We start from the raw sequence: 17,913 nt of genomic DNA, 5'->3' as shown, positions 1-17,913 counted from the left end.
GTTTAATGTACAACAATAATGGAACAGAGACTCAAACACTAGCATAAAATGGCTATGCTTATGTTACTGATGATGGACGGACAGCAGGCCCTGAAAATGTGTTCAGCATCCACATCTATTATCTGCGCTATATCTGTGCATACCAACCTGTGTATACTGTGGTGTACCTGCGAGGGGCCCATTGACTCTAGTAGGGATCTTACTGGAGTCTGATGTATAGCTTCTGTACCTCTAACCCTTTACCATTGTGTGTGTTTGTATATTCCACCACTGTTGTAAGTGAAATCCATCTTGATTATAAACAATGATATACCTTATTCTTATTATATTATTATTATCCCCTGCCCAGCAGGTTCAGGACTGCTGCAACCACCTCTTCCTCTCCTGACATTACCATAGCCAAGCACTAGACATGCACTGAACATAACACCCATAACGTGGGGGCACATTAACAGATATAGGCTTCTCAAGTTTTTTCGCTCATTATACCTTTATATTTCATTTTCAGTAGTGATTATTATAAAAGGGGCTAGGAATTATATTGTTACCTTGACAAGGGTGTATTAGTAATAGTCACACTATTAGCGTCTTAAATTGATGTGTTATGTGTTTAGTGTTACTAGAGGGCCAGACACTGTGTAATCTTTGTGTGTCAGCGTGAACACAGCCATACGTAGTCACTGACATCACTTGGCTAGGACTGTAGCTTCTATATGGAACTAAAAATAGTCTGAGAGACGCTAAACCGTCAGCTACAATACAGTGGCATCATTCATCAGCCATTAGTGTTAATGACATCATGGTGCAGGGCACATCAGCTAGCACATATGGTGGAAGCTTGCCTATGGCTTTACCAGGAAACATGAGTTATCCCGAAAACATTACACTAGTAACTGGAAACTGGATCAGCTTCTTACTGCTCACTAATACAATGAGACCTATTCTGTAGGATGCCTAGACATTTTTAAGAAGCTTTAGGCTATGTTCACACAAAGTATTTTTGTCAGTATTTGTAGCCAAAATCAGGAACTGGCTAGGGGAAGATTTGCATGGTTTCTTCGTTTTAAACCCACTCCTGGTTTGGGTTAAAAAAAAATATTAACAAATATACTGTGGGTAAACGCAGCTTTAGGCTAGGGTCACACTATGTAAAAATGATGGCCATCTTTCATAATAACGGATGCCACTGCGCAAATAACAGCCATTATTTTTTTGATGTAGCGGACGTTATTTGCACAATGACAGCCGTTGTTATGAATGAGCAAAATCGGCGGAACTCCACAGAGGAACCCTCTGGCGCGGAACTCCCGTCTGCCTCAGTGTCAAACAGTGTGTCTATGGGAGGGCTCGCACGCCTCTGCTCTCTGCTCAAAGAATTGACATGTCAACTCTTTGAGCGGAGAGCCACGGAGAGCAGAGGCGTGCGAGCTCTCCCATAGACACACTGTTGGACACTGATATATTAATAGTCCATAACACTTATATATTCAATATATTTATTTGAATTTATCATAAAAATGGCTCCACATTGTATGACGTTGTATTACAATAGAGGAGCATGGATACCCTTGACTAGTCAACCTCTGTATGTAAATGAGAGTGTTTCCATTCACAGACAGCAAACAGACATCTTACTGTGGAGGATACACAAAATATTCAAGAAAGTTTCTAAACTTTATAGTATACAACAATCAAGTTTCATTTACATAAAGATGGAAAACCCCTTAAATGTGTGAAACGAAAGTTGAAAAAAAACCCAAAAATGACATGTTTAAGGGGGAATCACCTTAGGTATTTTTGCACATTTTTAATTGTTTTTAAATGTTTTTTTTGGCTCAAAAACGCTGCTGCCAGATGTTAGCTGAGACTTAGAGGGGAAACTTGAAGTGCAATACCCACATGGCATTTTGTGTTTGCCATTTTCAGGGCATTTTGATGGTTTTCTGTCCCTTGACAGTTATGCAAAATTCCAGCATGGTGTCTATGGAGTTTTTTCGAGAATTTTTTTTCTTCCCATAGACTTCTATAAGTGGGATAAGCGCCACGTCTATATACATATCAACGCTTTTTGTGGCTTTTTTTTAGCCCAAAAGAAAACCATGCAAAATTAATGTCTAATAGAAGCCTCAAAGTGCTACTTGACCTGACATAACAATTGTAGAGGTTTGTCTATTAGAACACACTTTAAAGGGGTTGTGCGGGGAGCAGAAGACAGCTCAAACCTTTGCTTCTTGGTGCTCATGAGACAGGAGGGGGCAGTATATATTGTGATCATCCCATGCTGGACAGAACCCCATCTGTACACTTTGACCAACAGCATGTTTCTCCCCGCACAACCTCTTCAATTACTTTAGACAAGTACAGATAAGTAAGAGTGTTGTCACTGTCTCTTTAAAATCAGGGTTAACATTTCTACAGAATGTCTGACTGAAAGGCACTTACCAGGTGACAAAAAAATAACATCCAGTAGGCATATCCCTCTCATCTGTGTTGTGTCTGTGGAACTGTGTGAAACCTCAGGTTTCCGATATACAGTACAAGTGAACTATTGTCATCTGTACTCAATATTAAAACCTTTTAAAACTATAAAAAAAAAAAAAAAACTACTGATATTTTTTCTGCAGTTGTGATCATCAGGGGTGTGGTTGCTGAGACCCCACAAACTCTATAAGGCTGGCTTCACACTGCCTTAAAATCATGAAAAAACGCTGACAAAAACCCCGGAAGTCAATGGAAGTTTATGGTATGCCTTACATATGGCATTTTTTTTGGCGTACCGTTTTGAGGATCTGTGGCAGTTTTTTCAAAATGCAGCATACTGTATGTATGGTGTTTTTTGGTTTTCTTTTTCAGAGCGTTTTTGTGCCCTTTTGGTCCAGCAGCTACTGTGTTTTCCCAAAAATAAGACAGTGGCTTATATTAATTTTTGTTCCCAAAGCGGTACCATGTCTTATTTTCGGGGGATGTCTCCCAGATACCACAGAACATCCAGCGATAATTATTATTTTTTTTAAATAAATTGCAGCACTGTTGGTAAACATAATAAACATGTCATGCTTACCTCCCTGCGATCCCCAGTGTCCCGATGCAGCCTCTCTGGTGTCCCCTGCTGACTGCAGCTCCACTTCTTCAGTGATGAAGTAAGAGCAGGAGTAAGAGCCCGCTCAGCCAATCACTGACTGCAGCACTGTCCCGTCTCAGCCAGTGATTGGCTGAGCAGGCTGTTACTCCAGAGAAATGTTTGTCCCAGAAGTAGAGGGGCTGTAATTAGCAAGGGGCAACAGGGGCTACAGGTCGTAAGTAACCCTAGGTGACCAACCTATAAGCATCATATTTTGAGCCACTAAAAATTAAAAGATTGTGTTAGAAACTACTGAAGGGTGCCATCACACCTACCAGATCCTGCTGTCGAGCACTGAGTGGCTGAGCGGGACTGGAGCCAGAACAAGCAGCTGCGTTGCCAAGCAGGTAATGTATGCTCTTGGTGGCAGGCTGCGGGGGGGTTACACACATACTCAATGTGTGTTAATCCCGCTGCGAGTTTGTGCTCTCATTGGCATGAATGGGAGTGGATCCGCAGCGGATTTCGCTGCAAATCCGCAGAGTGAAATCCGCTGTGGATCCGGTAGGTGTGAAGGCACCCTAAAAGTTTTAATTACTATTTCTATTCAACTAGATGTAAGAACTACGAAACATCTAAAGGTCTACCATCCAACACCATAGTGTTTGTGTTAAAAAGTCAACATTCAGAATGAAATCTACAAAGCGGAACAGGCCTATTTTTCTCTGACACCTATCATATTTAATGGAGCTGATACTTGTTCTGGAAACCTGTGCTTTTCTATCTTCTATACGGCAGCAAACACGTTTCCACTGAGCAAACACAAAGGCGCAGCTTCCTACCATGTCATTTTCAGGATGTAATTGCAGAGCCGCTAAGCCCTGAGAAGGTAAAATAAGCTGCTTTTGGTTGAGGAGTGCCGATGCTTGCCATAAAGAGGAAAGTATATGGCAAACCTACACTGTCAAGATTCTGTTCCCATGGAAACTGTACATGAAGACTCCACCAGTTGCGGAAACTAAAGTGCTCCTAGCATACAGTCTGCACACCCCTTATCTGCCAAGACTACGCTGGTGTCCGAACATGCACGTTCAACTGTTCAGCGTTTTATATATATATATATATATATATATATATATATATATATATATATATATATATATTAAACGCTAGACAGTTGAACGTGCATGTTCAGACACCAGCGTAGTCTTGGCAGATAAGGGGTGTATATATATATATATATATATATATTATTTATTTATTTATTTATTTTTTCTGTTTTTCCAGGACCATCACAGATCAGCGATTTACTACCAACAAGAGATTGGTTATAAGCTGCTTTACCAAACACAGACAAGTTTGTATGTGAGTTGACAGAATGCACATTTAGTTCCTCATAGACCTCATAACAAGGAACGCCATGTTATGTAATTGTTATCTGGAAGAATAACTTGAAGCTTTTAGGCTAATAGTCACGCACCCATTTTGTGCTACTAATAACACTGGTGTCTTCTTATGGGGCAGAGATACTACTGTGTAGGGTGGTTTCACACATGTAATTTTTCTGGTGAAAAAACGCTGCGGTCGGATGTTAGCTGGTATATTTTCACAGCCTTTATGAGAAATCCTTGAATCATATGATCAAAGCATCACAACTTTTAACAGAAAAAAAAAACCAACAGAAAGAAACAAAACAAAAAAAAAACACATATACTAATTACTACTAATTACTTTACAAAAAACACCATAAAAAAGTTCCCCTTTAAGCACAGTCAGTTTCCCAGTGAATTCTGGTGCAGATTTGCCACTGCAGATTTTCAGAGCAGAAAATGAGGCCACACATTGCAGTTATACAACAGATTTGCCTTGAAGGAAATATCCAGCAAATACAGCTCCGCCATATTGTATTTCATGATGATTTTGTCAGGAATGAGCAGTAGCCTGGTGTGAACTGGGCCTGGTTTTTGCTTTTGTGTGACACACCCGATTGCTTCTTTGCATCCGGCAATGCAGGAGATAGAGTCCATTTACACAGAAAGATTGTCTGACAGATTATCTGCCAAAGATTTGAAGCCAAAGCCAGTAATGGCGAGGAGAAATCTCAGGCTTTCCTTTTTGACCAGATCTCTGTTTATAGTCCATTACTGGCTTTGGCTTCAAATCTTTGGCAGATAATCTGTCAGATAATGTTTCTGTGTAAATGGACCCTTATGGTGCGTTTACACAGAGAGATTTATCTGACAGATTTTGGAAGCCAAAACCAGGAATGGATTTGAAAAGAGGAGAAATCTCAAACTTTTCATTATGACCCGTTCCCTGTTTATAGTCTGTTCCTAGCTTTGGCTTCAAAAATCTGTCAGATAAATCTGCCTGTGTAAACGCACCATTACTCAGAGCTCTGCTAGACTCGATTGCTGCAGCTGAGCAAGTCTTTTGACTGACTTGTTCCTCTGCCTGTCCGGAACCTGGAGGTTCAGAGCACCGGTCCAATGGGGATCCGGACCAGGCTCTTCATCCTCATAAAAGAAAGCTGAGCCATTTCTCCTCTGCTGGAGATCATTTGTGCTTCTCTTAACTTCATTTGCTTCCTGACCATTTGCCTGTTCTTTGGCTTTGTCCTTGTTTTCTGACTTTTTACTACACTGTATTTGACTTCGGTTTGGTTCATTTTTTATTGTATACGGTTCCAATTCTACTCTCCTGGTTTGACCTTTGGCTTGTCTTGACTATTCTTGGTTTTCTGATTTGCGGAACTGAATGGGAACTGAGCTGCAGTAACTAAGCATGGCCGCTACCAATTGGGAACAGTTGTCTCCTGGCTCTGTGTACTGTGTATGCGGGTGCCATGGCTCTGGCAGTAGTAAAAGTCCCAGAAACCCCTTTAATCTATAGTAAATATACTACTATGCCACTGCCAAATCCCTTTTCTGTTAACCATGTGACTACTTTCATTACCATGAATCTAAAGAACCTTCAATTCTCATTAAGCCGGGGGGGGGGGGGGGGGGGGCAGGGTCGAACAATTAACATCTTTTTTTTCGCTCTCAGGTCACATGTTATAACATGCAAGACGTTTCCACCGTTGTCAGGAGTTTTGGGGAAATTTTGTGATTCTAGAACTAAAATGAACAGCACAGATGAGAATTCCCCTTTCAGTATTGTAAGAGGATTTCCATTTCATTGTAACTAAGTGCAGTTCCTCTTCCCTCTTACAGTGTCTTAATACGCTGCCATTTGCAGAGCTCGGTCTCAGGCTTTCTAATTCTCGCCCCCACAACTGCTTCCCACATCTACCAGTGGGCTGAATCTCCCCCTGTGAAATCCCATTTGAATTATTAGGAATGAAGCATACTGAAATAATTACCTTACAAATGCAGTGCTGATGCTGTGCTATTGTACTGGCCGTCAGTTACATCGGCATAGTGATGTCATCACTGATATAATGGGGGACTTGTGACATAAATGTTCTCTGGTCGGATACTGCCGTAACCCTTCTATGGGCTGGAAGTCCTCATGCATTGTGGGAGTATGAGAATACTGTGATCCCAGGCTTTCATGTTCTCTTTCATCATTTCCATGCGATGGATGACATGTACCTGTTGAATGAGATCCCATTAATTCATTAATGTCTTGTATGTTAAACAGTGGAAATTTAATTAAGAAGCATTGATTAAATGGATATACTAAAGAAGAGGATATCAATATAGACATTCTTGTAGAAGAGTAACATAACCCTAGCAGCTGGGTAGTTCCTTGGGCAGATGAGGGAGGTAATGGTCAGGGCTAGCCTTTGGGGGGGGGGGGGTGCTGCCCATGCAGAGGGGGGCACCAACATAGAGATATTATAGTGTATGGAGCTTTTATGTTGTTGTTATTTGATAAATCATCTTTACAGTGAATGATGGTGGAGACTAGAGATTCATTTTGTGAGCTTCGGGAATTTTCAGTCAGAGTCAGTTTGCGAACGTTAACTAATTTCATTAAAACAGCCAAAACTATAGTAGCTACAATACTGTGACTATTACACAAGTGAGAATTTGTTAAAGCATGAAGTTGTAAAAGTGTCTAAAATCAGACAATCACATTAAAAAAAAAAAAAAAAACGTCAATTAGCAGATCAATTATCAAATTTTCACCATTTCTCTCCTCTTTGTCGCTGTATCGCTCTGTTAGTCTCTCCCTGCTGTGCCCTAACTGCCTGCTGCCATCCAGCTCTCCCCTCCATACACAGCCGATTGGCCACCTCCGTTACCGAACCTTCTTATATAGAGGGTGAGAGGGAGGCGCTGACATCACAGAGGGGCCTGCAGCTGACTGGACGGGTGCTAGGGCCTCAGGATGTTAGGCTGTCATTTCGTTTTTTTGTGGATTTCCTTAACGAATTGTAGGAAATTTGCTTCACAGAACAAAGCGAATTAACAGCGCGATTCGCCAGATTTCTTGCCAGGAGCAGTACACACTTAACACATTCACTTCCGGCTCTGTGTCATTTGACTTGGAAAGACTCCCAATGTAAGTCTATGTGGCTGTCCAGATCTCATAGACACAAAGTAGGAAGAGGAGCGTGCGGTGTCATGTTCTCCTTCCCACTCGTTCTACTCATTGGTCAGGGTCTGAACACTCAAAATTTTTTACTTGTCCTAAAGACATATAAAGGCAGCCGTACCTGGTCCATATGTGTAGGAGCATTAGGCTTCCTGGTGTTCCATAGTGAAAGTGTTCCTTCTAGTTTCTCCTGGTATGATAGACCAGCCACCACCACCATTAGAACTAGGGATGGTCCGAACCTGCTGAGGTTCGGGTTCGTATGAACCCGAACGCTCGGCAGCAGATTCCCGCTGTCTGTCCGCTCCGTGGAGCGGGCAGATACAGCGGGAGGAACGCCTGGAAAACTGGGATACAGCCTATGGCTATGGCTGTATCCCAGTTTTCCAGGCGGTTCTCCCGCTGGATCCGCCCGCTCCACGGAGCGGGCAGACAGCGGGAATCATTACCGAGGGTTTGGGTTCGTACGAACCCAAACCGAACTCGGTTCGGACCATCCCTAATTAGAGCCAATCTCTTTGATAGCAACCTAGTAGTCCCTATGAGCAAAGTCCATATCTCCATACAGTAATTTAAAGGCCCTACTCCACGGAACGATTATCGTCCGTTGCGGCCGATAATCATTCCGTAGAATAGAAGGCAACGATCAGCCGACATCGTTCATGTTGGCTGATCCTTGCAGTCATTTGTTTTTGAACATGTTGAAAAACAAACGACTCATACAGCAACGATCTGCTGTTGTCGCTCTGCGGAATAGGATCGGCGGCAGTAGACCGCTGGTGTATGCTATGGGCTGCCCGGATGATCTAGCGATCACCCGGGCAGCCCCCCCCACACCTCCCCATACCCATCCCCCATTTGGGGCCATTTAGACAGTGCCCTCAAAGTAGTCAAATGCCAACCCCATTTCATTAGTGTTATTCTGGCAATGTCTAGAATTGAACACCAAGGGAACACAGAAGCTACCATTCTGGTATTTGATCAGCATGGAGTGGTGTCTACTAGTCAGTCTGTTTCTCCGGGGTCATTTCCACCCTCTCACATTTACTAATGTCATGGTTCTTGTGAAGAAGGAGCGCCCTGCTGACCCCCCTGCCTGCACAGTTGTGAGGGGGAGGGGAGCCCTCATCCCAGGTCCCAAGGCTAGCTGCCTGTACATCAGAATCAGTGGCTGTATGGGCAGCTGTGTATCCCTCAGGGCCCCACAACAATCTGTGGCTATATGTCCATCTCCGTAGATGTAATTTGCGCCGTCTCTGTCCTAATTGTTGGTATTTTTCACAACGGGGCTGTGAAAGTGAAAACCTTTAGTGATTCAGCTTCAGGGGGACAGAGGGAAACATAGTCATGTTGCCAACAATATGAGTCAACCTTATCACCAATGCACAGATCTCTCCGCTGGTAATTTAAGTATTGGCATTTAACACTTCCCTATGAAAACAAAAAATCTCTATATCTACAAGCCAACCTGCTCCAGATGTTAGGCAAGCTGTACCGTATGTATAAATATCACCAGGGCTGGACTAACAGCAGGACTCAGCTCTGGCATATACACCATGCCAGCTTGGAATGGATAACACAGCTACATGGCATCCTATGGAGAATGAAAAACATTGTCTTGCCTGAATGTTTTAATACTCCATCCAGCAGTGTCAGTCTTTACTGTATTTCTTACATTGTATTCTATAGGAACCTACCAGTACATGGCTTTACTTACTAGCTCCAATATAAGTCTATGGGGGTCATCTCATCGTGTGCAGTGAGGCAGAGATCACAGGTAACCAGAGGGTGAAGAGCACAGCTGTGCACTTCTCCCTGCTCTATCCAGAGATCACGAGGGTCTGAACACTTAAACTTCACCATCTTCGTGACAAGTTAGTAGCTTTTTATAATGATAAGGAGACATTGCTAAGGTTGTCGCTTGGTTCTGTGTACATCCTCGCTTTGATCGGTCACCAGCAGTCAGCAGTAACACTGTGTAATAATAGTCTTGCAGACATTACGGCACCCTCATGACTCCCGCAAACCCTGTAATTTTCACACAAGTGCTATATATCTGCCAGATACCAATGTCTCTAGGTTGCACCCTATGGTGCTTTTTAGTTTTAACAGTAATTATTCTCATTACTTTCAGGCTCAGTACAGACAGTGTATGGATTCATCTGAAGTCTGTACAGCCATTCCTTAGTTATCTATGTTCCTAGGAAAGCTGGGTGACCACTAATATGCCTTTTGGTATAGTTCTCAGAGAAGGGGTCCTCTAGATAGGAGGATAATTGTACATAAGCTACTTCTACGCTCCTAAAATTATTCAGCAGCTGTTCCTTTCAGTACTTGAGGAAAGCTGGGTTGTGTGATAGTCAGATATTAGCAGCAGATCTATAAAAGAATCCGACTGCTATGAGGGGGTACAATGTTCAGCTAGGTGATATGTGTGACAGCAATATCAGCATGAATGCCAGGACCTGAGGATGCCCCAAAGAGCATAGCCCAGGACATCACACTGCCTCTGCCAGCTTGTCCCCTCCTCATTGTGCATCCTGGAGTCATCTCTTCCCTGGGTAAAAAACACACAAGCAATTGGCTGTCTACATGATGTCAAAGAAAATATGATTCTTAAGACCAGGCTACCCTCCTTTATTGCGTTGTGGTCCAGTTCTGATGCTCACATATAAGGGGCACTTTTGGTGGTAGACGGAGTCAGCTGTGTACCCAAGCTTGCAGCATTTGATTTCCGGTGGCTGAAGAAGTTAAATACAGCCCTCAGGCTGACTGATTTATACAGCCTATGGCTATATCCATGTTTTCCAGTATTCCCTAGGGCTGCATCCAACTTATTCAGCCATCAGTAATCAAATGCCACATGCTCAGGCTTAACAATAAACTGAACGATAATCGTCCCGTGGAAGGGCCCTAAGATACCGGCCGTTCTGTGACGCGGCTGTGTCACAGAACGGCCGGTGTCAGAGAATGAACTTCATTTATCTAGAAAAGGGATGCGGGCGCATTTGTGTGCGTCCGCATCCCAATTTACCATAAGGCAATGTTCACACAACGTAAGTCATGTGGGAATCACGATCGTTGTTACAACGGCCGTGATTCCCACAGAACTCATGTTGTGCTGCCTTCTGAGGGAATTCCGGACGGAGTGTATACACCTAGTATACACTCCGGCTGGGATCCCTTGCGGCGATGTAGAAAACTGACATGGACTCCTCGCCGGAGTGTATACTACGTGTATACACTCCATCCGGGATCCCATTGTCTGCAGTGCAACGTAAATTTTCCATTAATCACGGCCGTTGTTGCAAATCGTCTAGCCATCACAATTTGGCGACTGTCAGAGTTGCTCAGATCCTTACACTTGCCCATTTTTCCTGCTTCCAACACACGAACTAATAATGTTATACATCTCAGCCATTGATTATAATAATCCTTGTTATTCGCTTGTCAGTGGTTTTAAAGTTATGGTCGATATTCGAAGTTCTATTTGACCGCCGGATCATGACTACCACTGTTCACAGAAAGTTGCCCCCATAAGGTGATGTCTGATTTGGCAGTGAGGTCAGGGCACGTCTGTCACTCTGGTGACTGCCCCTCACATCCTCTGTACTAGCACACAGCGGGAGGGCGGGGAGAGAGTCCAGTGTAACCTGTTGTACAAGCGTAGGAGCTTCCAAAAAAGGCAGGAGGAGGGACCGAAGAGGATTAGACAGCAGCACTGCTACAAAAGAAACAAGCCACAATCATTTCTGGTGTTCTATGAAGTGGCCAACAAGCAGGGAGACGGCGGCGGAGCTCTCACTCTACACAGGCAGGATAAGGCGGAGAGAATCCTATCCCTCTTGGTTTATTAGGAAGCTATTCAGACACAGGTTGGCGGGAAGGCAAACAGCTCCGGAATAATGCTGACAGCCTAACGGGGTCCGCTGCCAAGGCAACGCTTTTCCTACGCTGCGATTCTGAAAAAACTCCAGCAACCCTTATGCGCATGGTGCCAAAAATGAGGGTAAGCGCTAGCTTTTTATGTGCATTTTCTGACGGTCGATTTGTCGAGGTTTGCAGCAAATATCGGTGATTCCTGCCCGGGAAATGGAGAAGAGAACCTTTAAATATTCGCTGGTGTGAATAGCCATCTGTTAGCTCCTGGAATTTACAGTGAATTGGGCTGATTTTCTTCTTGGAGAATCAATGGAGAGGATCTTCATCTCTATTCTGTAGTGTGCAGGAGCAGCAGGCGGCATTCCAGTCTAGTGACAAGTGGTCAGGGAGATTCTAATGTATCTAACATGGGAGGAGCGGGGGAACCCTGAAGATGTCTTGTCTCCCAGGACCAGGCGATGAAGCTCCAGGAGTAAGATACAGAGCACATGTAGCCCTTCCATTGTATCTATTGCATCTATCTCGTTCATCATCTACATTGTGCGTCATGTAATAGGGTTATAATTGCACGTTATTTGTTTAGTAAATACATCCACATTACTACTGTATTCTATACACAGATCACTATGCTTGGACACAAATATTGCAGTGTTGTACCGATGTAGTGGAGAGGAGTTTGTTAGTTGCTGATATTTTCCACATGACATCCAGAACGCCAGCAGTTGTAGCTCAGCATCTGACTACACATTGCCATTCGCATCATATGACAACACATGGTGTGAAAAAAAAGTGGAAGTCTGTAGAAGTTCATGATATCAAATGAAAAAAGATGAATAAAGCGGAATTTGTGCTTTCTGGATTAAAAGAATAGAGCTGTTACTATATACACCTGTCCTCCTACCTTGCATGTGGTATTGCACTTTAGTGGAACTGAGCTGCAATACCACACACAAACTGAATACAAGAGTGGCGCTGTTTTAGAAGAACGTCACCATGCTTCATATACTATAATGTTGCAAAAATACAACTCCCACCATGCCTGGACAGCCAAAGTTTGATGGGAGTTGTTTTGCTGTAATGCATTAGGTACAACCTGCAGTCCTATGTAAAACTGAATGTTGGCTTGACAATAAGTATACAAATGTTACATGTGTATTGTGTGTAATACAGTAGAAGCATAGTAGTAATATTGTTATCTTTATATGTCTAAATGTCTAAATGCTGTGTTGAATTGGTGGCAGAGCAGAGCTGTGTTTGTGTCCAGCTCACAGTCCAGGGCCAGGCACTGATCCCCATGGATAGGGATTGTTTACTGTACTTGTGGTTTACACTTGAGCTGATGATGCATGGAGCAGGTGCTGCCTCTTGCTTTGTTTTTTCAGCTAGCAAACAAGACAGGAATTTCCCTATTCTTCCTCTGACTGGCTGTTTTTCCACCATGCTTCTCTTGTCGACAGACATTACTGACTGGGATTTTGCTACTATATGATTGACTTTTCCAGACTTTTCTGCAGAAAGAATTTGTGAAATAAAATAGCCTTATAAAGGATCTAAAGAGAGATAATATAATCTGTGCAGATGTAGCAGAGCTGAAGTTGTCATTTGGCACAACTTTATGTCATTGTAATGTTTTCGAAGTCAGCTAAACGTGAATGAATGAATGAATCTGGACTAAAAACTCTTTTCTGGATACATGAGTGGACTTAGAGATACTGTGATCCAGTGGCTGTGGTTTTCTCATGAACTCCATCAGACAGGTCTTGATCATTGTCCAGTTGTCCCCTGGCTCAGTCTGTCACTGTCCTGGTGAAGGTCTCTAGCGTTGCCAGCTACTTGTGCAGCAGGTGGTGACTGAGCTCTGCCTTGTCTTTAACTGCTCTATTGCTATATGTCATATTACATTGTATTTTATGTGTATTTTTATTAGTTTTATTATAATAGGCTACTCCATACCTACTATTGGCCTTACCCATCACTGCCTGCTATCTGCAGTACTTACAGTGAGTGCCATCCTGGGAACAGTCTTCTGCTTTAGCCTGAGACACTATGTGGTCCTTTGTGCTTAGTATAGTATATTATACTTCTGTGTTCTGCTGCTGTAGAGTAAAGAACTATAAATCAGACATGGTGGCTATTAAAAGTCTCACTTTTCACGTTCAATCAAAATAAATGAATGTAGTTGTTCTGCTGAAAGAGTAGTAGATGCTTGGAACAAACTTCCAGTAGATGTGGTTGGCAAATCCTCAGTAACTGAATGGAAGGGTACTATTACACTGAACGATAACCGGCCAATTATCGTTCCATGTAATAAACACAACGATCAGCCGATCATCGTTGTCATCGGCTGATCGTTGATATAGGCTCTGACCCATAATTGTCGGCCACCAAGCGTGCACGGCTTTGTGTAATAGCGGTGCACAGCCGGCGGCTGACGATTTGCAAAATAAATCCATTACCTATCCATGGTCCAGGGCTCCTCTTCCTCCTCTTCTACCCGGAACCTGCCGCTGCAGCTTCAGAGCGGCCTGTCTTAGGTGACAGGCCGCTCAGCCAATCACTGGCCGGGACCGCCGCGGCCAGTGATTGGCTGAGCGTCCTGTCAGTTAATAGGGGAGAAGAGGACCGCAAGAGGAGCCCTGAACCCGGAATAGGTAATGTATGCCAGTTTAACAAGGGCTGCAAGGACATCGGGAACGATGTCCATGCAGCCCTTGTTAAACGATTATCGGGCCATATAATAGGCCCAGTAAACTGCTAAACTGTAAATCTGCTAGATCGGCGCTCGTTTACTGTTATCGGCCTCCCATCGGCCCGTCTAATAGTACCCTAACACTGTCTGTGATAAACATATATCTATCCTAAGATAATAATAAAGGAAATAATACAAGGGCAGACTGGATGGATTAGGTGCGCTCTATCTGCCGACAATCTTCTATGTTTCGGTTTGATATAATTGTGTTTGGTTTAGTATCCCAATACTGCATATCTACCATAAACAAAGTGCTTGACTTCTCGGGGTAGCGAAGGGTTAATTCTCACATACTCCACTTCCTGAGTCTGGCGGAGATGTTGTAACGTCTGTCTGATGCTGTTAAGTGTGCGTCCTGGAGGGGCCATGGCGGATTCTGCTCATAATTAGATAGAGAACATCTTCAATATTTGATTATGAGCGCGGGTTTTTTCACTAGTTTATCCCATAACAGCTTCATGTATAGTCTAGACGTCTTGATCACCATAGAAAATAGGTCATTGGCGTTAAGTCGTCTATAGAGAATCTAGTGTTTTTCTAGATGGACAACATAACTCACTTCCCCGTAACTCAATTGAGGTCATAAAACATGATATTGGTTCTATATTGCAGTGTTGATGTAGACTAGAATATTGAGTTCAGCTCCCACTAGTAGAGGACGAGGTAGGAGCTTTGTGTGGTGCGGGAACCTATACATCAGGGGTCATTGTTGCTTTGTCCAGGTCTGCTTAGGGTCATGTTGACCTTTATAGCTTTGTGTTATATTGAGCTGCTTTAGTCTGTTCTCTGCAGCTCCATGGAAAGCACAAAGTGATTGTCCCCAGCGATCTGTGGAGTCCTGGGCCATTCAAGGTGCTTTTTTCTCACACCGTGTTTAAGTGCCAGCGACCTTTGTTCCTTTCACTTGTTTTACATTAGGAAGGACGGATCTCATTCAGCTTTTCTACTTTAGACGTTGCTTTGATGTGGCTCTTGAAAAGAGGTTTTTGCCACGTAAGAAGATTCCTAATGGCAAGTGATTGGGTTACACACAGTAGTTCCAGAGCAAGACGTCTGTAATTACGTATATACAAGGACTCGGGCTCACACGCTATTGGGCAAGTTCTATGGGAGAGAAAATAAATCCAACCATACAGATATGAATAGATTGCTGAAGTCTGCTGCATCCAAGAAATGCGCGCGTGAGGTGCCCTTTAAGGGGTACTTTTTCTTTCAAATCAACTGGTTTCAGAAATTTATATAGATTTGTAATTAACTTCTATTTAAAAATCTCAAGTCTTCCTATACTCATCAGCTGCTGTATGTCCTGCAGGGAATTTCAGTTGTTTTCAGTCTGACACACTGCTCTCTGCTCACATCTCTGGCCAGAGCAGGAGAGATTTTCTATAGGAATTTGCTGCTGCTCTGGACAGTTCCTGTATTGGACAGAGGTGTCAGCAGAGAGCACTGTGTCAGACTGAAAAGAAAACATTTCCTGCAGGACATATAGCAGCTGATAAGTATGGGAAGACTTGAGATTTTTAAAGAAAAAAGTCGACTTGAAAGAAAAAGGTTTTCGCTGGACAACCCCTTTATAAACCTTTCAGTGTATTTAATAGGACCTAAATGGAAAATATACCATCTCCATTGCTGCCCAGGTTGCATTTGATTCCATGTCTTGCATAGCAACTATCACAGTACACCCATAGAAGTATATTGGAGAAGCATCAAGCCTCCATTAGCATCAGAGATGGCAGTAATATTTAGGAACTACAGCCTGAGAACTCCAGGTAGTCAGGTAGTCAGAGCTGCTGCTTCTGTCGCTCATATCCCTTAGTAGATGCAGATTTTCTGTCACTTTATAAAAGCTTCAGCTGTCTCATCTACTTAATTTACTCATCCGTGAATTTTTCATTATTTATGGCGCCTGCATTCACACAAGTAAATAATTTACCGGTTTGTGAAATCACTGAAGTGAAGAATTATGTACTGTAGTACGGTAAATGTATGTCTTATAAGACGAAAACCCATAAGAGCATATCTATATTCCAGGATATCTCTGGGGATTGTGAGGATTTAGGGAAACTTTAGGCCCTATTCCTAAAAATAACATGGGGGGGGGGGCGCCCACCCATAGCAGTAAACTCCCACCCTAACATACAGTACTAACCCCTCACCCAACATCACCTTCCGAGTGCTAACCCAGCATAGGGGAGAATAGAATTCTTAATCAAGGCCACTATTGTATGGCCCCATACATGCTAAAAAAGCTCCAATTGCTGGAATCATGCAGCTATGTAATCATCCCATGACCATGACAAATGCTTATTCCCTGGAAATAAACTAATATTTTCATATTTGCTAGTGTAAGAAAGTTATACAGATTTGTAAATTACTTCTATGTAAAAACATCAGATATTCCGGTACTTATCAGCTGCTATATGCCCTACAGGAAGTGGTGTTTTATTTCCAGTCTAGTGCAGTACTCTCTGCTGCCACCTATTTCTGTTACAGGAACTGTCCAGAGCAGGAGAGGTTTTCTTTAGGGATTGGCTGCTGCTCTGGTCACAGACAGAGGTGGCAGCAGAGAGCACAAAAGAATACACCACTTCCTTCAGAACATGCAGGAGCTGATAAGTACTGGAAGACTTGAGAATTTTAACTATAAGTAAATTACTAATCTATAAAACTTTGTGACACCAGTTAATTTGAAAGTCATTTTTTTCCCAGAGTTCCCCTTTAAGCCCTGGAAACTCCGCACACTGCTAAAGAAACTATACTGAAATTTTTCTTTTATACAAAGAAACAACAGATATTACCCAATCTGTTTGGGTTGGTATCAGCTGTTGGATATATTGGCCAAATATACACTGCGACAGATTTCCCTCTGATATGCCTAGCGTGGTGTTACAAAGACAGTATAGTTTCCATATGCCACCACAGTTCTAGATCCCTCGCAGTTGGGCAGAGACTCGTCCCATCTTTTAGAGAACATTTGTTCAGTGAAATGGAGCATATTTGCTGTAATCCACCTGGCGCCAGCGAGCTGTCATCCTCCAAACAACCAGAACTTTGATGTGGATTTAGGAGCAGGAATCATTCGGCTTTTAAAACAAAGAATGTCGCCTTGCGAGGAATCCTTGGAATCCGATCACTGGACATTTATTGCATTGACATATTTTTCCTCTTTTATTGCTATGAATTTTCTTTATAGTGTGAATAGCTGCGTTGTCACTGACAGAACATTTGTAGTCGTCCAGCACTCGGGTTTTGCACATGCTTCCACATGACTAATCCCTATCTCAGTACTCGTATATTGTCTGGAATTTACTAGTGTAAATTGTTACATTCATAAACAGAATATTCCCCCCTAACATTCCAGCATTTGTATGTTCCAGTATGAATGTCCTCCTGACTCTGTACGTCTGGATTGCCGTAACAGCATAAACACATAAAAGTCTATTGAAACCGTAAAAACTTAGGGGGAGATTTATCAAACATGGTGTAAAGTGAAACTGGCAACCAATCAGATTCCACCTTTCATTTTCCAAAGAGCGGAATCTGATTGGTTGCTAGGGGCAACTGAGCTAGTTTCACTTTACACCATGTTTGATAAATCTCCCCCTTAGGGTCTATTTACACCTCATTATATTTTTTTAAGCCGCAGATTTGAGTCCGCTATGTTTCATTAGAAATC

At 42.8% G+C, this 17,913-nt stretch overlaps 1 protein-coding gene across 1 annotated transcript in view; it reads left to right on the top strand.

The window, feature by feature from the left end:
- The first annotated feature begins 11,304 nt into the window (after nucleotides 1–11,304).
- RASGEF1A (RasGEF domain family member 1A) overlaps nucleotides 11,305–17,913 on the top strand; it is a 31,912-nt gene continuing 25,303 nt past the window's right edge. Inside the window, exon 1 of the mRNA XM_069980908.1 lies at nucleotides 11,305–11,615. Coding sequence (XP_069837009.1) covers nucleotides 11,592–11,615 — 24 coding nt within the window. The 5' untranslated portion in view covers nucleotides 11,305–11,591. The remainder of the gene's footprint in view (nucleotides 11,616–17,913) is intronic.

This window comes from Dendropsophus ebraccatus, chromosome 8 (genome assembly GCF_027789765.1).
Source record: "Dendropsophus ebraccatus isolate aDenEbr1 chromosome 8, aDenEbr1.pat, whole genome shotgun sequence".
Lineage (NCBI taxonomy): Eukaryota > Metazoa > Chordata > Amphibia > Anura > Hylidae > Dendropsophus > Dendropsophus ebraccatus.
Note: the sequence above shows the minus strand (reverse complement) of the source record. Positions and strands in the feature narration are given on the sequence as shown.